The sequence below is a fragment of the Lytechinus pictus genome, chromosome 17 (assembly GCF_037042905.1).
Source record: "Lytechinus pictus isolate F3 Inbred chromosome 17, Lp3.0, whole genome shotgun sequence".
Lineage (NCBI taxonomy): Eukaryota > Metazoa > Echinodermata > Echinoidea > Temnopleuroida > Toxopneustidae > Lytechinus > Lytechinus pictus.
Window position 1 is genome coordinate 16,339,313 of NC_087261.1, and position 22,786 is coordinate 16,362,098.

The 22,786-nt window shown below is 35.2% G+C and overlaps 1 protein-coding gene across 5 annotated transcripts in view; it reads left to right on the plus strand.

Moving 5' to 3' along the window:
* LOC129279987 (prolactin regulatory element-binding protein-like) overlaps positions 1-22,516 on the plus strand; it is a 28,102-nt gene extending 5,586 nt beyond the window's left edge. The window contains exons 2-12 of one of the 5 annotated variants that reach the window (XR_010296184.1): positions 786-895; positions 1,972-2,126; positions 2,910-3,130; positions 3,644-3,727; positions 6,831-6,952; positions 9,136-9,309; positions 10,125-10,197; positions 15,573-15,732; positions 16,921-17,562; positions 18,336-19,696; positions 21,458-22,516. Coding sequence is in view for 1 of the 5 variants with exons in the window: in XM_054916044.2 (XP_054772019.2) it covers positions 786-895; positions 1,972-2,126; positions 2,910-3,130; positions 3,644-3,727; positions 6,831-6,952; positions 9,136-9,309; positions 10,125-10,197; positions 15,573-15,732; positions 16,921-17,012 (1,191 nt within the window). In the remaining 4 variants the exon portion in view is untranslated. Of the gene's footprint in view, positions 1-785; positions 896-1,971; positions 2,127-2,909; positions 3,131-3,643; positions 3,728-6,830; positions 6,953-9,135; positions 9,310-10,124; positions 10,198-15,572; positions 15,733-16,920 lie in introns of all 5 variants that reach the window. The other 4 variants (XR_010296183.1, XR_010296186.1, XR_010296185.1 and 1 more) reach the window with 4 other exon arrangements.
* The last annotated feature ends 270 nt before the right edge of the window (positions 22,517-22,786 follow it).

Below are 22,786 nucleotides of genomic sequence, written 5' to 3' on the forward strand. Positions count from 1 at the left end.
ATTCCAAAGACATAACGACGGAATTGGTAGACTTTTCAGCCATTAAAAATTGATGTTCAAGACGATTAATCTTTTCAGAGAAAATATATCTTTGAGAAGAGCCACGTGTATTTTTAGCACAGAAGCGCACAAGTATAAGCGTCGGGGGAGCAAGGAAATTACGCCTCATATCAACATTGCGCTTTATTATTTTTTCAGAAGAGATGCTTCTATTGGTTGACCTAAGCATAAAACAAGCTTAATGATTGCTTGATGATTACATGTACATATTGGGTAGCGTAATATTTGGCGTGTCAGAGATAAAATAGGGGACGTCCTTGGAGAGAAAAGACAATTTTTAGAATACCGATTTAAGATAATTTTAGCGAGCTGTTATCTTGCTGACTTTATATACAAGAAAAGTTAGAAAATTTTCAGAATACCACCCCAGGGCTTTTTCTAATTTTGTGAAGATTCCCCATTTTTTTTCAAATTATACCCTTCGCATTTTAGGCTCTTTTCTAACTTTGGTTGTGCTTGACATTCTATTCACATTTCGCTCCTATCCATGTTTCTTTTTTCTTGCGGATCCACTATCCAATGGTAGTGACCCCCTCCCTTGATGCAGGGTTAGAGATAGCCATTCTTATTGTTGCTGAAAACTCGCCTGTGCAATAATTTCTCATAATCATACCGATGTCGGCTTAAAGTTTTTTGAGATTCTGATCTGTCAAATGAAGTGGAATTGAATATTTAACAGTTTTTGTATTTTTTTTCTTCTCTCTGTCATCCATCTCGTTCTTCAGGAAATATTTCAAGTGGGGGTAGGAAGCAGTGGCATTGCCGTGGAGTCAAAATGCAGGTACAACACAGACAACGGAGATGATCGGAGTGCAATCATGAATGCTGCTATGAGGCGAGTCTATTAACCGCTTAAGGGGGGAGTTCACTCTGACAAATTTTTTTTTTTTTAATACCAGAAAAAAATTAATACAAAAATATTTGTGAAGGTTTTTAGGAAAATCCATCAAGGTTAAGAAAAGTATTAGAATTTGAACGTTTTTGATTTGTGCAAACTCGCAGCTGCCCCATATGTTATGTAATATAAAATGCATAAATTTCAAATTTTCAATGGTTCATGATGACTATTTTTTTGTCTCTCTGGAGCAGGTAAGATATGATTTGTCTGTTGATATACTAAATGTACATACTGTACAATAAAAACCATCTCCAATGTTTTTAGAAAATTACAATTCATTGATTTTTTTTACCACACGATATATGGGAAAGCTGCTCGCATATGACATTTGCAAATAAAACAAAATTCTAATAACTACATGTATTTTAATCTTTGATTTCCCTCAAACTTTCCACAATATATTTTATTACTCTTCTGCTACTTTTGACATGACACTTCTATGATGAAACCATTTGTCCGGGGATGTGGCAAAGCTTAGGTACCAACTGACGGGCTGGGGGGATGGAGGTACAGGGGTAGGGAGAAGACAAAATGGAGGAGAAGAAGAGGCAGATGGAGAGGAAAAAAGAAGAAAGAGCAGGAGGAGGAGCGAAGAAGAAAAAGGATGCAAATGAAAAGCAGGATGAGACGGAATAGAAAATGGAATTACCCGGTAGGTCATAGAACGGGAAATGGTAACGGGAAGATAAAAAAGGAGTAGTAAAGGAAGATGATGAAAAAAAGGAAAAGAAAGAAGAAGAGAAAGAGGAGAAAAGGAGGATGAAGAAAATGAAAAGAGAAAGGGGAGAAGAGGAAGATAAAAGGAAGGTGAAGAAGAAGAGAAGGTAGAAAGACGAAGAAGAGACAAATAGAAGGAGCGGTCAAGAAGAGGAAAAGAATGAAGGGGAAGATTCTAAAAGAAAGAAGGACAAGGAGCAAAGAAAGAAAATAGAGAAAGGAGTAGAAGCAGAGGGAGGATGGATACATGGAAGGAACTATTAGGAGCATGGAATATATTTCATTTTTTTCACCAGGTTTGATGGTAAGGAGTATCTGATGGCGGCAGGTCGAAATGAAAGATGCCAGATGTACCAGATCAACAAGGTGGTTGAATCCCTCATACCACAGACGATGGGAAGAGAGGATGAAGAAAAAGAGGAAAATGGAAAAAAGAGCAAAGAGGAGGAGGGTAGGAATAAGCTTCAAAGATATACAGTTTGAGAAATAATTACTAGACCTGACCATTCTGTAAATATGGTAGAAAAAGAGGTGAAATTATTATATCCCAAACTGTACATCTATCACTTTGTTTTTCAAGTTCTTAAGTTTATAATACAAAATCCTATAGATCAATATTAGTCGAATCGACGTATGTTTTTATCTTTCATCTCGTTTACCGTTATTCTTTTCATACAGTACTCCGAAATAGCTTTTTCATTTGTATAAGCGCTTTTTTTTTTTTGGGGGGGGGGTAACGAGATCGGGATTGAACAGGGCATGTAGTTTAATCACTACTTTAATGCGCCCTCCAATGTCAACCTTCATTGCTTGTAGACTCTTTGGTTATTCCTGAGGTTAAGCTTCATTTTTTGGGTGTTTTATTTTCATTATTTTATTGCTTTTTCTGGTGCACTTCATGAAAGGGTCTCAAACACTTGCCCTCTTGTCTCCTCCAATACTCCAGTAATTGGACAGTAACTCTAATACCTGACCAAATAAATTATTTGAATAGACTGATGTGTCTGAGGTCAGGCCCAGCTAATTCAAGATGATACATACAACACGGTGTCCATTGTCTCATTCCAGATGGATGGGAGGTCGAGATACAAGTAACATGCCAGTGATGTCATGATTGGTACAAAAACAAATATTGACTGATTTAAACTTTGTAGCTTACATGATTTCCACATAAAACAATTTATTTTGGATTCATTGTACATGTATTAAAAATACAATTTTTTTTGGTTAACAGTCACACTTAGGAAAAGGAAAAAGAAGCCTTCCGAATCCAACGGCAAGAAGAAATCAGGGCCACCATCCCGCAGAGAGTTGGTCCAGTTTGAAATGAAGCGGCTTCAATCTGTTCAAACAGATTTCAGCCCAACCGATTCGAGCCAGAATGCTGTCTGCTTCTCACCCAATGGGATGTACTTTGCTACTGGTGGTGTGGACGGTCACTTACGAATGTGGACGGTGAGTGATATAAAATGGGTTCTAGCATTTGTTTTCATGTGTGATTTGACACCTATTGGACTGTTACCCATAAATAAGTGTTTTCAATGGTTTATATTCCCTTGATCTACATGTACATAGTACATGTACAATCAATTGGTCTACTTGTCAGACAGTCTAATACCAAATGGACAAATAATAATAATACTTATCAACCCAGGGTAGCTACTGTAGCTCTTGTTAACTTTTCTCCCAGTGGGCCCTGCATAATATAATATGTTACTACTACCCCTATCCATTCTAATACATTGAGTGCCTGACATGAAGACCCATTTTTTTTTTCAGCTTTGGGTATGACTCAGTTGGGAGTCAAACCCATGCCCTCCTGTTCATAAGGCGGTGTTTTATGTCATTTATGCAGCAAAAACTTCTGTTTTATATATACTGCTGGCTTTGATATTAATTTTGTATCACCCAACATCACAATTTATTCTACAGGACTGATCCTTTATTGTTTTCTTTTCTTTGTTGTAGTATCCGACGATAGAGAAAGTGTATGACATCGAAGCACATTCCAAGGATATTGAGGACATTATTATCAGTCCGCTGGGCAATAAGGTTGGTTAAAGAGCTGATTGTAATGATGATGAAATACATGTCTCAATAAAATGACATTCAAACTGCAACAAATGCACAATATCGCGTAGTTGATATATATCACAATACATGTATTATAACACCCAAAGTAGAGAGAGGTTTTATTTTGTTTCAGATTGCAGTCCCGCCGTGAACTAATATGGACCATGAGAACAGATTTCATGAAACCTAGCTATCATTCCCATCATTTTAGTCCAACTTGCCAGTGTCCAAAGGAACAATTTATCAAAGTGTCATCCCTAACAAACTTGTTTTTCACACACTCTGTTTCTTCTGTATTTATCATTATGGGTCTATGAAGGAAATATGTGACCAGGCATGGCAAAACGCACAAAATGTTGCACTGTTTGATTTTCAGAAGGAGGATTTTCAGTTGCATTGGTCAGAATGGCAAAATTTCAGTTTTTATTGTCTCACCTGCATAGCAGAGTGAGACTATAGGCGCCGCTTTTCCGACGGCGACGGCGGCGGCGGCGGCGGCGACGGCGGCGTCAACACCAAATCTTAACCTGAGGTTAAGTTTTTGAAATGACAGCATAACTTAGAAAGTATATGGACCTAGTTCATGAAACTTGGCCATAAGGTTAATCAAGTATTACTGAACATCCTGCCTGAGTTTCATGTCACATGACCAAGGTCAAAGGTCATTTAGGGTCAATGAACTTAGACCATGTTGGGGGAATCAACATCAAAATCTTAACCTAAGGTTAAGTTTTTGAAATGTCATCATAACTTAGAAAATATATGGACCTAGTTCATGAAACTTATACATAAGGTTAATCAAGTATCACTGAACATCCTGCATGAGTTTCACGTCACATGACCAAGGTCAAAGGTCATTTAGGGTCAATGAACTTTGGCCGAATTGGGGGTATCTGTTGAATTACCATCATAACTTTGAAAGTTTATGGATCTGATTCATGAAACTTGGACATAATAGTAATCAAGTATTACTGAACATCCTGTGCAAGTTTCAGGTCACATGATCAAGGTCAAAGGTCATTTAGGGTCAATGAACTTTGGCCAAATTGGGGTATTTGTTGAATTACAGCCATAAATTTGAAAGTGTGTTGGTCTAGTTCATAAAACTTGGACATAATAGTAATCAAGTATCACTGAACATCCTGTGCGAGTTTCAGGTCACATGATCAAGGTCAAAGGTCATGTAAGGTCAAAGAACTTTGGCCACGTTGGGGGTATTTGTTGAATTGCCATCATATCTCTATAAGTGTATTGGTCTAGTTCATAAAACGTGGAAATAAGAGTAACCAAGTATCACTGAACATCTTGTGCGAGTTATAGTAGTTTTCAAAATCAGCACTGCTGCTATATTGAATCGCGTGATGCAGGTGAGACGGCCAGAGGCATTCCACTTGTTTTTTCTTGAAAGAGTATACATTATTATTCTATGGACTATAAAGCAAATGTACCAAACAAATCCAAGTGACTGTTATTACAGTTTAATTAGACCCATCTATTGTCTTTTTGGATTATTTTGCAATTTGTTCTCCTTCCTGAAAACCAAAGCCTGGTATATCCTATTATCCTTCATTTTGAACTCCAATATTTCAAACAATTATTTCATGAGAAAGTCTTTTAAATCAAGGTTAATTGCCAAAATATTATCATACATGTATCTAGATCTGGTACATTAATATAAAATTTAATCTTTTTAAAATCATGAAATATTAGCCGAAAATCAATAATTCTTATGATCACTAACACAGAAAAGCATATGTGGGAGAGTGTATTGATATTGCTTCGAAAAATACCTGACATTTGATGGACTTCCTTGCTTATTTTGCTCTCAGCAATTATGCATTTTCTTCCAGAGCTATTTGGCACATGTTTTTTACTTTATACATACAAACCTATTGGTGGTAATTTCATTGGATTCTGTTCAAACTCATTTTGAGATCGTTACCACAACTGGTATTGGATCTTCAAAAACTGGATAAGATCATACTTCTCTGCAATCAAGAACATGAAGTGCCCAATTAGTGTGGCAGATTTGGAGCTAATCTGATGACCCCTTAAAGGATAATATGAATGAGTTCTAATCCTCCTTTTGTCACCTTGCTCTATAGTGCAAGGGTAAGTCATTCAATATACCTGTCAGCTTTAATCCCTCTTTTCTCAAAAGTAACTATGGTAGTCAATCTTCTCTTTGTAATGAGGGTTAGGAACATGTGTAATGAGTTATATATCATTTTAAAGGCTGAGAATCTCCTCTCTCAGTAGGGATATGTAACTGAACATTAATTTCTGGTGACTATTTTTGGGTTTTGCCATACCTAATCACATATTTCAATTTTCGAAAGAAAAATTACATTGGAAGGGCTTGATTTAATAACGATAGGTTACATCAATGTTCTCAGAGGATACAAACTATGTTGCTCTTTATTAAGAATGAATTTGTAATATTTCTTACATTTTATATAATGAAATACAAAAGAAACAGTGAGTGGTTGATATTATTGGTTTCTATATTTAAATTCCAGCTGTGGCATGCATATAACTATTAATGGAAACAAAGCAAACATAAATTTCTTATTTCACATCTGTTTTTTTTTTAAGTATTAATAACAATACAAGACATTTATAGGGTTCTTACTACAGCCTTTTCTAAGCACGTTATTTTCTCTTTAAATAATATTTGAGGACAAAATGAAATGGGTATAATAAAAAAAAATCATTTAAAAAAGGATTTTGAAGCAATTGGAGTGAAAGTATTCAGCATTAATATGCTTGTCAGATTTTTCTCATTTTTTTAATTCAAATCAACTTGTGCTGGGTTGACCTTGGGCTTTAAAAACTCATAAAACCTTGTGTTTTGCTTATCCATATTCTATTCTATTTTATTTAATAGCCAAAATCTTTGTAATTCCCCTCAGTCCCTGTTTATCCTTTTTTTTATGTATTATGGTTGATATTATTATTATTGTTTATGTTATTGACATTGAACTGTCTGTGATATTTTGAGTATGTATTGTTACTTTGACTGTATGTTGATGAACGGAACAATGAATAAATAAAAATCTATCTCTCTTCCATTCCTCACCAGCTCATCACAATCTCAAGGGACCAGAAGGCCTATGTGTGGAATACAAAGGACGGTAGTAAGATGTGTGAACTGGAATGGGAAGAATGTGCGGATCATAAATCATACAGATTTGGCTGCTGTAGGTAAGAAAATCATCACATCCAAGGTCTTATTTGGAATGACTTGCCCTGAAATATCAAACAATCTACATCCCTTATTCCTGTCAAAACCAAAGGATATGTTACTTGTAATAGTAATAATTATAATAATGAATACCTGGAGGCACTGAAATCAAGAAGTACCATAGCGCATACAAAGTATGAAAAATGATAATCACATTATCAATACTAAACACAATCAGTCATTCAAGATGAATAGAGAAATGAATTATTGAGGAAAAAAGATAATTATGTTTTAAGGGCAGATATGTAGCCAAGAATACTGGAAGTATTTCTTACTGGAATGTGCTAAAGCAACACTCCCCCATAACTGGCCTGCACCCGTTTCACATAGTCCCTCTTCCTTGTATTGAATGGAATAGTCCTTTTTTGTTTTACATCATACATTGGCTTTAATTTGCTAGTTTATGAACAGATCAGCAGTTGAGTACATGTATTAAATTCTCTAGACATAATGAATTTCCCAAAATGTGAGATACTACACTAAAAGGTTATATTCAGAAATGACAGTTTTCAGGCCATGACAGCATCCCATTTCAGTCCTTTTCAGACTTTTATATCGTACAGCGCACGAGGCTTTATAAAAAAAAAAATTCAGGCCTAGTGTAATAAAGTGAAACTGACGAGCGTCCCTTTATATGTAATTCTTAAACATTCAGGAGGAAAACAAAAACTTGACAGCATCTTAAGTACATGTAATTCTGCATCTCTATCTGGTAGCTTTGTTTATATTACCCGTAGTGAGTCAATTTGGCCAATATTCTCAAAAGAGGTTCCAATTGTATGAAGGGGGCCCCCCATGTCTGCACACCTTAAAATTTAACTTAGGATTAATAACATTAATTTTTCTTCATTCCACAAAAAATTTATGTTGATAATTTTCCTTATATTCTAATGAGTAAGTGTACCAAAAATCTCAGAAAATTTTGAGAGCAATATATAATTTTCTTGGAAAAAAAGTGGCCAGTCATTTTCAGATTAAGAAAAAAATAGTGCCCAATGTCTGCGCACCCATTCACTTTGCACGCAATCTGGTGATTTTGATGAGAAAGGCTGCATTTTGAGGCCGTCACATGAAATGACTGATATTCAATATTTTTCCACCATTTTCAGTCAGATTTTTAATGAATACCTTTCCATGCATTTTATTTATTTATTTATTTATTAGAACATATTTATTCAGGTACAAAAGATCAGCATAAAACTGTTTTTCATCAATGACCTGATGAAAACATAATGAACAACATAAATCATCATATCATACATGAAAACAAAGTCAAAATCTAAGTCAAAGATAACAATACTTAGTAACATAAATAAACAAATATTGTTACTTAAATGATAATATGAATCAAACTAAAATATTTTAAGTTATCAAAAAGGGAACAGTTACTAATTATAAAACTACTAATTGTATAATTTATTCACTGATAAAAACACTGAACAATGAAAAAATTATGGCATTATAGAAAATCGAGTGAAACAATGGCAATCAGTTATAAATGTATGTCTGAAACTATAAAATATCAAAGGGTTAAGATCATTACAAATAATACATGTAGCAACGTGACAACAATGTTAAAGAGGAATAAGGGAATTGTATATGCAGGTGTAAAGTTTGTGGTCCTTGCGTATCTTCTTTTAGTAGAATCGCGTAGATACGAGTATGCGCAGACTTGGAGCACCTTACCGTACCATGGTACAAAACCATGGATTATGCAGATTTCGTGTATTATTGCATTTTCCTGTTAGCGTATTTTGCCAAAAGCGCACATTTAATTGGATTTTTCTTCGTTTACGCAATGAAATAGCGTAATTATGTAGAAAAATCTACATAGTACATGGTTTTGTACTATGGTACAATTGAAACCTCCTTCGAGAATACAGGACTTTAGGGGGTGTTACAAGAAAATATTTGCAATCAATTGCAAATATCCTGTTGCAATTTTGCAATTGATAATAAATTTTGACTGTAGCAAATGAGATTACACTCCATGTTTCAAGAAGCAGATTAGCAATCAATCGCCAATTTGTAATTAATTGCAAGACATGTCTTTGATTTAGGGACCGGAAATAGATTTGCAATTGATCGCAAGTTTTTTGCAACACCCCATTAGTGTATATATATCACTATTGTCATTTTGTAGGTATGCATTCCTGAATGGTGATGTCAGCAACTCCACAATGTTCACAACTCACACCCCTCACATACAGAAGAAAGGCAGGCAACCCTCCTATATTTCCAAATGGAATAGTCACAAGTTCACCATTGACAAGACAGTATGTACAGGGGATGATATTCTCTCAGCACTAGCAGTCAGGTAAGACCATTATCACAAGGGGGGGGGGGGACATTTTCCTTTGATGGTATGATGGGTGGAGGGGGGATTAGATTCATGTACAGTTCATCTAACAATAGACTAAATGAAGTAGGTCGGGGCCGTTTCATAAAGCTGTTAGTAAGTTACATGTACATGTAAGAGTGACTTTAAGAACGACTGGTGATCCTTTCTTGTGGTATATGATATTCACCATTAAATGTTCATTGGTGGTTATTTAGCATGTAAAAAATGGTTACCAGTCATTCTTAAAGGTTGCTCTTAACTTACAAACAGCTAACACTCACCTGATCAACTGGATATTTGATAATGGAAATGGGGAAAAATGGTCAATGGGCAATTAGCGCAATAGACTGGTTGTAGATCAACATTAGACCATGTTGGGATGAGACCAAATGGAAAGTAGATGAAGTGGGTGTGGACCAGTCAGCAATTTATCCCATCCACCCCCCCCCCACCATCCAACTCTTGAGAGTATTACCTAAGAGTATTACAAGTGGGCGCGTCGTGGTTAAGTGGTTCTGACTCTTGCCTTTCAAACATCGTCGTGGGTTCAAATCCTAGCCATGGCGTGTTTTCCTTCAGCAAGAAATGTATCCACACTGCTACACTCGATCCAGGTGAGGTGAATGGGTACCTGGCAGGATTATTTCCTTGAATGCACTGAGCGCCGGTGATGTTAGCTCGAGCTAGAGCCGGGGTAATAATAGCACTTTGTGTCATCAGGCAAAAAGCGCTTTATAATTCCAGCTATTATTATTATTATTATTACATCAATTTTGTTTTTCATCATGCAGTCACAGCGGTTACTATGTTGGAGTCGGTACTATGTCAGGTTCTGTGGGAATCTATGTCACATTCAGCTTACAGGTAAATCAGATTATTATGTGTTTTATATCTCTTTCTTCCTCTTCTTTCCTCTCTCCCTCATCTATTACCTTATTCAATTATACATTCCATTCATCTGTAAAAAGCCCCCCCCAAAAAAAAAAAAAAAAAATTAAACAAAAATGTTGCAGCAATTTTATAGATATGCTACTTTCATGGCAGGTACATGTTAAAATCCCCAGGTTTCTGTAATAAAGAAAAGATTAAAAAAATAAAATAAATTTTACTGAAACTTGAATAACACAGAATTTTTTTATTTTGTGGATTTTTTCAGAAAACTATAATTTTTGGCCTCCCCCAATACAAAAAATAGGATGATAATCAAAGAAAAATCTATTTATTTCATTTTATGTGAATTAATTATGCTGATTTATGCATTAACCCTTTGCGTGCGATGGAGCGAGTCGTTCACTTAGCTACGACAGGCTTCTACAGAAGCCGAGATTTGTTTGGTTTAATTCGATGAAGTTTTTCAGCTTTTTCGTAATTGTTATGTACTAAAACCTCTGCCACTATTTCCTTTATAAACCTATTTCGATAACCAAATGAAAAAAATATACAGCTACGTGGGGAAAAATCCCCAAAATAGGAAATCATTTCAACTTTACCCGAATTTTTCGTTGGAGTCAGACTGGGAGGATAAATTTTGTGACGTGCACGTACGCGCGCGCACTAGGCCTGATCACGTGATTTGTTCTGATCACGTTATTTGATCCATATCGTTGTTCTGAAAGATAAGCTAAAATCTTTTCTGCAAGATCGTCACGTAATAAGCTACGCGTTTATTCACCATTTTCGTCTTATTTGTTTCATCAAGGAGATACATGTATCACTCTAGATAGAATGATATCCCCTTGGTTCCATCGATCTCGATTGTATTTTCAGAAAAACTAAAAGCTTGTAATGTCTTAGTACTTTGAGCTGATCTCGGTGCACTTTTGAACTTTTTCCCTCCCCATCATCCCTCTTCTCATTATTTTTGTCTACTATTCTGAAAAAAAGAGAAAAGAAAGCAGTTTAGCACACCATTCATCTTATGCTCTTTTCAAAAGGGAAACGTCCATGTAGTTCATGATATCGGCACTACCCAAACAAAAGAATGTCTGGGCGGCCACTCAAACAAATTCCTTCCGAAAAGAGCAGGATACAGATGGTCAATTAACACCCTGAACAAAAGGAAGATTAGTGTTTATCGGCAGGATTACCTATTGAATGCTTTTCGTACCTACATGTAGCAATACAAAAAGTTTTTATGAATACTTTTTTTTCGACCAACATACCGTATCTAAAGAAATTTTTTTTTACTCAATACCGACAACACAGGTGCTTATGACATCAGTCAGTGCTTCATATTGCATAAAAGCGCTTCCCCTGGGTGATGATGCATGCATATAAGGATGAAAGAAGAATCATTTAGGGAAATGATAGAAAAAAAATGTTCAGCTGTCACGGAGAACGAGAGACAATCAGAGAGAGAGATAAAAGGGGAAATAGACAAGTGCGCTTTTGCTAAAATTCCATGAATATCTACTTAAACGAATAACAACATGACTTTATTTTTTTGTTAGATTAATTTTTTAAAAAATCCCAAAACGTTTGTTTGTCGCAACTCGGTCCTGAGACCCTTGTCAAACTGATGACTTTTTATTATTATTCTTGTTTGACCTAACCCTGTCTCCTCTCTCCTATTTTCTTTTTTTATTTGCGAGTAACGCGGTAGAAAAGATAAGAATAAAGACCGTCCTGGCCAGTTTTTTTACCCGTTACGACAAAAAAATTAAAATAAATAAAAATCGCATTTGGGGCGCTTACCATGGTAAGCATCCAAACCAAAATATTTGGAAAAAGATTTATGTTATACCGGGACAGCAATGTTTTTTTATGGTGCAGGGTTTGAGCTGTGGGACGGGGGTGAATCGGCAAAAAAAAAAAATTTAATTCATGTCATTTTACAGAATGAATTTATAATAGGTAGGTTTTAGAAGCTCTTTATCTTATTCTCCTTTTTTCTCCCAGATGATAATTTTTGCATTGAAAAGTTGACGGAAACATAATCACTTCAAGTGATAAAACCAATAATGAACTAAAAGTTTCCTCGCCTGAAATGGAGGAAATACATGTAGAATGATATATGATGAGAAATTACGTTAAGGCACCCACTATAAAGAAAACACGTTTGTCTGGCGTGTCTTTCGACAGAACCCTCTCAATCCTACAAACTTTTATTCATGTTTGACCTACACCCCCCCCAAAAAAAAAAGGTTGATACCTACCCAAATTTTATTGATTTTCCTACTTTTTCGCGAATTTCTTCTTCTTTTTTTTACCGGCGAATAGCGTGGTAGAAAAGATTCATATAGAAAAAAAAATTGTTTCCATTACTGCAAACATTTGGGGCGCTTACCCTGGTTAGCATCAAAACCAAAATATCTGATTTTTGAAATAAAAACAGGGGCCGCTGAGCGTTTTGATAATGGAGGGGTAGAGCTGAATGTGGGAGGGAGTGGACTGGCCAAAAAAAATCACAAATTTACATAGACTTCGGATTTTTTGTACATGTTTGCTGAAAGGCTGGGTAAGGACTGAAACTTCCTCCCAACTCCGCAGCCTCTGTACTATTAAATAGAACGATTAAAACGATAGAGACAAAAATGAATTCTAACTATTAGGAATGTTTTTTAATAATTTATTTATTACTTCGTTTTTCGGTTGTGAAATCAAGGAGACAAATTAAAAATAGAACAAAACGAAAGAACAAATAAAAAAAAACTCTTTTGATTGCGGATGCTATAATTTATTCAAGAAAAAATACTAGCATGGCTCTTTTTTAGGGAAAAGTAAGATAAAGAAAGAAATGTAGAAAGTGACGAGAAGAGAGTTGGGAGGTATGATTTCAGACTTACAATTTTAGTCACTTTTACTCGTTTAACTCTTTGAAATAACTTCAGGATATTACAAATTGAATACCGGTGCGCAAACTTCAGGAACAAAATTATTTTATTATCATACATGTAGCTGCGTGGAAAATTGACTTAAATGAGACATATAATATACATGTATGAAAAAATATCAAAAATATCAATGCATGCGAAATGTTTTTTTAACCCCCCCCCCCCGGCTTTCTCTTGTTCTCTCATCTTATTGCTCTTATTTTTGTCTTCTATTTCAAAGGAAGTTCTTGATCTCGGCACTCAAAACAAAAGAAAGTCATGGCGGACGCTCAAACAAATTCCTTATAAAAAGAGCAGGAGAAAAATAGCCAACGCCCTGAATAAACGGAAGATTAGTGTATTTCGTCAGGATGACCTACTGAATGCTTTTCGTATTTAGCAATACAAAAATCTCTCAGGAATACTGCTTTTCATATTACGACAGTAAAATTTAAAAAAGTAAATGTTTACTCACTTATTGACAAAACATGCAGGCGCTTAAGACATGGCAAAAACATTTTCTTCTTGAGCATGATAGTGCTTTCTTCATAAAAAATACAATTTCCCCTGGGTGATGATACACATAGGGATGGAAGAAGATGCAAGTGAGATTAAAAAAAGAATAGAAAATGCAAATCGAGATACATGTATAGGAGAATGATGAAACGACAGAAGGATGAGAGGGGAAAAAAGAGGAAATAGACCAAACAGGTATAATGTAAACCATAATGTGCGCTTTTGCTATTGCATGAATATTTACTTATAAAGAATTATAGATTAGCTGAATGTGGGAGGGAGTGGTCCGGCCAAAACAAAATCACAAGTTTATGGACTTCGCGTTTTTGTATACTTTTGATGAATGGGGGGGGGGGGTGGACTGACGCCTCCTACAGACTCTAACGCCTCTGTACTATTTAATTGAACGATTAAAATGATAGAGACAAAACGGGATATAAATCTTTCATGATTTATTTATTACTTTTGTTTTCGGTTGTGAAAAAACCCAGAACGGTTAAAAAATGAATAAAATGAAAGAACAAAATAAAAACGCTTAATTTAGATGCTACAATTTCAATAGATAAAAATCATTTACTTTCTCTAATTGTGACGAACAGTAATCGGTAGCATGGTTATTTTTGGAGGGAAAAGGGAGATAGAAAAATGAAACGTAGAACGAGATGAGGAGAGCGTTGGGAGGTATGATTTCAGATCCACTATTCGAGTCACATTAATTTTATCCCCTTCACTCTTTGAAATTGCAACAGGAAAACAGATCGAATACTGGTATGCAATCTTCAGGAACAAAATTATTTTTATTACAAACAATAATTCATGAAAAGAAGAAACCAAAGGCGATTTTTAGTGAAACATTGAGGCCACCGTCTTGAAGCCCAGAAGCCAAAAATCACAAATTAGTTTCGGACTTTCGTTGCGCAGCTTCATCATTGTACTTACAAGGGAATATTTACACTTTCTTATAACTTCTGAAGGTTTCCATGGCGAAGAAGAATAGTGTAGTAGGTTTCACGGTACACCATGTATCTTTCTTGGGCAGATGTTGGTCCTGAAAAGGACCACCCAATCTAAGTACCACCCAATCTCTAGAGATTGGGTGGTCCTTTTCAGGACCAACATCTGCCCAAGAAAGATACATGGTGTACCGTGAAACCTACTACACTATTACCCTTTCTTATTCATTCTGGAAAATAAAGGTATTTGGTATGCTGTGATTTCACCCAAAACGGATTATCGTCGTAATTATACACTTTGCAAATGATCTCTATACAAGGGGCTAAAGAGACCATTTATCAGTAGCGTGACAATAGGCAAAGAAAAAAGCACTAGAGCAGACAACAAAGCGGTATCGATCGAACCCGACCCGTCCTTGCTGAATGCCCTTACGCATTTTTGTACACAGTGCCTATTAACTTGGGGAAAAAGCGAAGATATGACAAAATAACACGACTATTTCCTAGTAAATTTCTTAACTATTCTGTTGATTTGAGAAGCGAAACCTTCATTTCTAGAAAGAAAAATGTCTGATCTTTCATCTTCACCTTTACTAAAAATCCTGAAAATACTTCAGTTTGGCGCAATTAGCAATTGTTTAGGAAAACACCACAACAGATCCAAATACCAGTAATGTACCAAAACGGCTCCGCCGCAGGGAGAGGTATCCAGTTTTGCAGGCCCGCACGCAAAGGGTTAAACTATAATTTGGTTGAAAATCTATATATAAAACCCTGCTAAAACTGCTTATTTTTTTACTAGAGACCCTTTGTGGGATTCTAGCCAAATACATAAAAAAAATGAGGATTTCTGTACTTTCAAATGAAATTACTGCATTTTTATATTTCTTACAGGTAAATGTGTGCATATCTTTGTTTTTGATGTATTTTCCTTTCATTTTAATCATTTGAAACACAGAAACTGAAATGGGTGGACAATGCGCATAGCATTTTCATCACCGGTCTGTCCTTCATTCCTATGACCAAGAATTCAAGACGAGTAATTGGTGATAAGGATGCTGCAATCCTCAGTCTATCAGCTGATAAGAAGATTGGCCTGGTTACAGTCAGCAGATCAGGTATTGTTTCTTTGTCTATCTGTTCATTTTTGGGTTTGTCCATTTTATATCCTGTCTTTTTTAAACTTGTTTATTGTTATATTGTTCATGATAATTTTATTGTCATTATCATTATCACTAATATTTTCCATTACCATCTTCATCATCTTAATTAGGATCTTCATCATTGCCATTTCATCTTTTGTATTAGCCATCATGGTCATTACTGTCATAAATATAATCATCATGATTGACATAACCATCATCGGGTGGGTGTTTCATATAGCTGTTCGTAAGTTAAGAGCGACTTTTAAGAATGACTGGTGATCCTTTCTTTTGGAAAATGGTACACACCATTGGCGATTGTTTAGCATGTAAGAAAGGATCACCAGTCGTTATTCAAGTCGCTCTTAACTTACGAACAGCTTTATGAAACGACCCCGGGACCACCAACACTACCACCACCATCATTATCATAATTGTCATGATCACCATCATCAACATCACTATTGTCACCGTCATCATCACAACCACCACCAATACTATCACCATCATTACCATCAATTGTTATCATAATTATAATACCATCATCATCATCATCACCACCACCATTACTGCATGTACTACCACCACCACCACCATCATCATCATATTCCTTATGATCATATCTATCACCATCATTGACATCACATGTGGTCTTTAAGGCCACCGCACACCTTACAATTGGTCTGCGACCCAATTTTGCAATAAAATGTAGTAGAATTTGATGCTTTCATGTATATTGAGACATGGAATCTTTTATTGTGTAATGTTCTAAAGCTTTGTACAAATACCCATGTTCAAATCTGTGACTATGCTATCATCCGTATTAGAATAAAAGCGAATTTAATATCTAGTCATAAAGATGTCATAGCAATCATACGATTGACTACGATTAGAAACTAATTTGACCTTTACTAAAAAAAATGAGGGCTTGCAGTCATCCAAATTTGTTATATAAGTATTCTTACTCAGCTAATTTGAACCTGAAATGAAGAGGCACTTTTCATTCACATTTTCAGAAAATTAGCAAAATGCGATTTGTTCCAGAATCGGATCGTGGACTCGGGTCGTAAGGGGCGCGGTGTCCTGCAGTCATCATTCATCATCAGACAATAATCTAATACCATAATCAAAGTTTTTATCATCTGTTTTGTTTGATCTTTTCAGGTGAATATCCAGCCATCCTCATGTTCCTTGGAGTCTTCATACTAATCATGCTGGCCTTCACCTTGTTTGCATACTTCGGCATGAACTTCTAAAATAACAATGAAGGCATACTTAAAAGCTCTGGATTTGAAACCTCAGGAATCGCACTTTCCACTTTGTGCATTGATACATCAAGAGGAAACAGACTTTAGGAATGGAAAATACAAGTGTAGAAGCAACTGAATCTTTCATTTGAACCGCAGCCTGTGGTCGATATCCGATGGAGAGTTGTCTTCTTATGCCACCATCAAGTGATTAATATCCATTTGGTTTTCGTCAAGCACCATCATGGTTAAATCCATCGGCCTGTATTCTGAACTCGGGTTTAGATTAAACCCTGGTTTAAAGTTGTGGTTTAAGTATGGAGAGCCAATTGGGGCAGAAATCCCCAACAGTACACATCCAATTAATTAACTCATATGACACCCAAATTGTCTGGGGATGAAAACCAAAGTATTTTGACGTAATAGTAAACATAAGAAATATACAATATAAGCAGAATTTTTTGTATTTTTGGCTCCCCATAATTCTAGCACAGAGTTAGACCATGGTCTAAGTTAAACTGATTTCAGAATATGGGCCATTTGGTATACTATCAACCTGGTTTAACCCTATCTAGGCCGGGGTATTTTTGGAGTTCATATGGCCGGGGGGGGGGGGGGGGGGAGGGGCCTCCCAGGCCCCCCCCCCTTGAGATCTCAGCCGTCGACTGCGCGATCACGCTGAAAATTGGCACGCGGGTTGTCTGGGATATAATCTACAAAATTGTATAGTAATTTATTTCATGCGAATTGCTATTAAGTGATTATGCTAATTTATGCGTAATTAGTATGCAAAATCATACTTTTTCCTCTAACTCCCTAAATAACGCTCCAAATGTTCTAATTTTTGGTATAGAAACTCGTTGTGGTGTACTTAGCAAGTGTACATGAAAAAAATCTGATATCAAATCATTTTCTTATGTATTTTATTGTTTTTTGCAAATTCTTATGTACTGTATTTCCTCGTTTTTTTTACCTTTTGTTTTTCATTGTTTTTTCAATGAAATTTGTTGGGGACTCTTCTGAGATCATAAAAAGCATAACATAAATACATTTAGACAAGCAAAACTAAAAATAATCATACATTTGTGATTTTTAGTTGAAAACATAATTTGCATTGACTTTGTACACAAAATCACGTTTTTGAGAAATTTTTGGTCCGACATGCACTTACATAATGTTGCGTAATTTCAGAACCACGTACCCGGGTAACGCAAAATTTGTCTCAAAAGTTGCGCAAGACTTGAAAGTAAAAAGTCAGCGAGCAGCGCGGTCAAAAAATTTCGCGCGGCAAAAAATATTGCGCGAATCGTTGAGGGGGGGGGCCTCCGATAGGGTTAAGTTCTGTTTGGTCCATCCCTCACTTGGTCTAATAGCCTCTTTTCAAGGCCATCTGTTGTCCAACTAGCTTACAGGTTCTGATGTGGAAAGACTACACCTATTAGCTGCGATGCAGTGAGCGCAGCTGGTAATAGAATGTCTGATGGACAAAATGAATGGCATATGGTGCATTATTTTGTTTACTTTGTTTAGTTTACCCATTTTTTTCTTCTAAATTTGAATTTAGATACAGTAATGTAAATAAGAATCAATGATAAATAGGCTAAGCTGCAATTACACAAAATATTATGAGGCAAGTGGTGTTACACGATGTACATGTATATCGGACCATGTGGAATGGCACAATAATAGAAAAATTGCTTTAGATCTTTTGACTATTCAGAATTAACCACTTACAACAGGTGTCAGACACTCTCCCAACCTATTGTCTTATTATTTTCAAGAAGAGCATAATTTTGGGGGCATATATATTGTGACTAATCTTTCTCTTATGTACAATGTACTATTTTTTTTTCTTTTAAGTTTTGTTTTTACCTGCAGTTGTGTTGATTTGACTACCATGTATTTTTTCTCGCTAGGGTAGGCAAGCAAAGCATTAGTGTCTTAAATAACAATAAACTACAACTTCTATTGACTAGAATTCTTGCCATAATAAAGTATATTAAGATGTTTAAAAAAATAAAGAAGCCTGGAATATTGTTTTAAAAAATAGTTTTTAATCCGAAAATGCTTGCAAACTATGGAAGTTAAGTAGTTGCTGCAAAGAACTCTCCACAAAGTATAGGTAGAATATCAATATTCATTTTGCTACCAATTGTCAATTTGCCATCAAGATATGAAAATCCATATTTTATTGCTCGAAATAGACATCAGAAATGAAATACATGTACTCCGGCTTTATCATGGCTACCCTGTGTAAGATAGAATATAGCCAGATATGAAGCTATTTTGTGATGGCCAAGATCTCCTAGCCCCTCCCACCCACCCCCTTCCCCCATTTATGATCTTCCAAAATACCATGTCCTAGAATAAAAAACTTCCTGGCACCTTTGTTTATATTAATTTCATACTTGATTATTTATCTTTTGTACTGTAAAACATACATGTGCACGTAGGGACTTCAGGAACCATAAGGGAATTTATGGTTTATGGTTTTATAAATGCAGCCATAGATATGTGTACTTTATACTTGTAGTATATTTTTATTTGATATTTTTGCAAACATTTACAAGGTCACTATGGTACAAACAGTACTCCATTCTGTAGAAAATCATTCAAATGTTGAAATAATATATTTGATATCCCTTACCTTAAAGGGATGGTCTGGGCTAGAAATATATCTAAATAAATAGAGAGTAAAATTCAGAGCAAAATGCTGAAAATTTCATTAAAATCGGATAACAAATAAGGAAGTTATTTGATTTTAAAGTTTAAATTTTTTTGTGAAAACAGTTATATGCACATCGTCATGAATATTCATTAGGTGGGCTAATGATGTCACATCCCCACTTTCCTTTTTCTTATGTTATTACATGAAATAATTTTTTTTTCATTTTTTCATACATGTACCGGTACATGTGTAAATGATCTGTCTCCATTATGAAGAAATAAGTTGCGGCAATAAATAACTAACGCACTTTATCAGTTGCCAATCCAATTGTTTCAGTTTTTGTCTCGCCTGCATAGCAGAGCGAGACTATAGGCGCCGCTTTTCCGACGGCGGTGGCGACGGCGGCGTCAACATCAAATCTTAACCTAAGGTTAAGTTTTTGAAATGACATCATAACTTAGAAAGTATATGGACCTAGTTCATGAAACTTGGACATAAGGTTAATCAAGTATTACTGAACATCCTGCCTGAGTTTCAGGTCACATGACCAAGGTCAAAGGTCATTTAGGGTCAATGAACTTAGACCATGTTGGGAAAATTATTTTCAAAATCTTAACTGAAGGTTAAGTTTTTGAAATGACATCATAACTTAGAAAGTATATGGACCTAGTTCATGAAACTTAGGCATAAGGTTAATCAAGTATTAGTGAACATCCTGCTCGAGTTTCAGGTCACGTGACCAATGTCAAAGGTCATTTAGGGTCAATGAACTTTGGTCAAGTTGGGGGTATTTGTTAAATTACTATCATAACTTTGAAAATTTATGGATCTAGTCCATGAAACTTGGACATAAGGTTAATCGAGTATTAGTGAACATCCTGCCTGAGTTTCAGGTCTAATGACCAAGGTCAAAGGTCATTTAGGGTCAATGAACTTTGGCCAAGTTGGGGGTATTTGTTGAATTACCATCATAAATTTGAAAATTTATGGATCTAGTTCATGAAACTTGGACATTAGGTTAATCAAGTACCACTGAATATCCTGTGCGAGTTTCAGGTCACATGACCATGGTCAATGGTCATTTACAATGTAAGTTCAATGAACTTTGGCCGTGTTGGGGGTATTTGTTAAATTACCATCCTAACTCTGAAAGTTTATGGATCTAGTTCATAAAACTTGGACATAAGAGTAATCAAGTATCACTGAACATCCTGTACGAGTTTCAGGTCACATGACCATGGTCAAAGGTCATTAAAAGTCAATGAACTTTGGCCGTGTTGGGGGTATTTGTTGAATTACCATCCTAACTCTGAAAGTTTATGGATCTAGTTCATAAAACTTGGGATATAAGAGTAATCAAGCATCACTGAACATCCCCTGTGAGTTTCAGGTCACAAAACCAAGTCAAAGGTCAGTTAAGGTCAATAAACTTAGGCCATGTTGGGGTAATTGTTGAAGTGCCATCATAACTTTGAAAGTTTATGGATAGAGTGAATGAAATGTGGACATGGGTGTAGTTGACAGTCTTAAGTCTCCGTTCAAATGTCATTTATGGTCAATGAACGTGGTATTATGTCATTATATGAATGATGTTTTTGTGAATGATTATTTTATAGTAGTTTTCAAAGTTAGCACTGCTGCTATATTAAATTGCGTAATGCAGGCGAGACTGCCAGAGGCGTTCCACTTGTTGGTAGAAAAATTTTGAATTAATGAAATACAAAAGAACAAATGGGGATATGACGTCATCAGCCCACCTAATGAATATTCATAAAGGCTTGCCTAGAACTGTTTCACCGGAATAACGCAAATCTTTAAAATTCAATAACTTTGTTATTTGTTATCCGATTTTTATCAAATTTTCAGCACTGTGCTCTGTGAATTTTACTCTATTTATTGAGATAGAAATACAAAATTTTGGGTGGTGGACAACACCACTTTATTACCTATATGTAGTTAAAACCCTAAATCTTGAATTCCCCATAGAAGTTGACGCTAGACCAGTCTTCAATCGTTTCAGACCTAAAGCTGAGTTGTCAAAGAATATAATCTTTGTTTAGAAAGAAAGTCATTGATGTTTATACCGAAAATAACTATGATCAGTATCTTTCTATTCTATTAGGGAAAACTTTGAAATAGATGTGTGATATATTGTGAATATATGAATTATTGTTTATTGGGATATGGACATTTATAACTTGAATTACATTATTTTGAATTCTGGAGATCAAGTTTAATTGATCAACTATTGTACTGTGCTTGTAATCATGCGTTTGATTAATTGCATTCTTGGATATATAATTTATATTAGAAGTATTATAAAGCCCAAATGTTGGAATTAAATTCATGTGTATGTTTTGTACTGCGAGTTAAATGTTTGATATTATTAATTTTTTTTTTTTACAAATTTACTTTTGGCCAATTGGCAACAGTTCATTAGCATAAAGGGATAGAAACTTGTGCAAATTTGTAGAAATCTCAATGAAGTTTACCATGAACACATAGTAAAGTACAGTATACAAATATATTATTTATTAACAAGAAACATGGCATAAAATTGACTGCCAGTAATTAAATCTCTACTGTTCGAGATTTGTGTCGCAATTGGCTTTCCATAGTTAAAACCATGATAGAAGTAGAAATAAACACCGCATTTATCATGTGACATCACATAATCCAATTATTCTAAAGTGCAGATCCAGAAATAGAAAGTGTATTTTATGTATTACTGAATACATGTAGTTCAGTACTTGCATTGTTATATATACATACATGTTACAAAGATTTCTTATATTTGAATTTCTTAGAATCATCAAGAAATAAAAAACTCCATAAACATATGAAACTTTGTTTCTCTTTATATTTAGTTTCATTTTATTTAAATTTGTTATACTTTCTGCACCTGATACAAAATCTTTAATATAAAATATGGACTCATTCACATACACAGTGATTACAGTACAAATATTACATATACCTATTTTACAACATTGCGTGAACATAATATTCCATTTCTAATATCACATTTTGTGATCATACGGCACCAATTTTTCACCTTTTATTAGGTAATAAATATTTTACATCTGATTATATCTACAATCTAAATACAAATCTC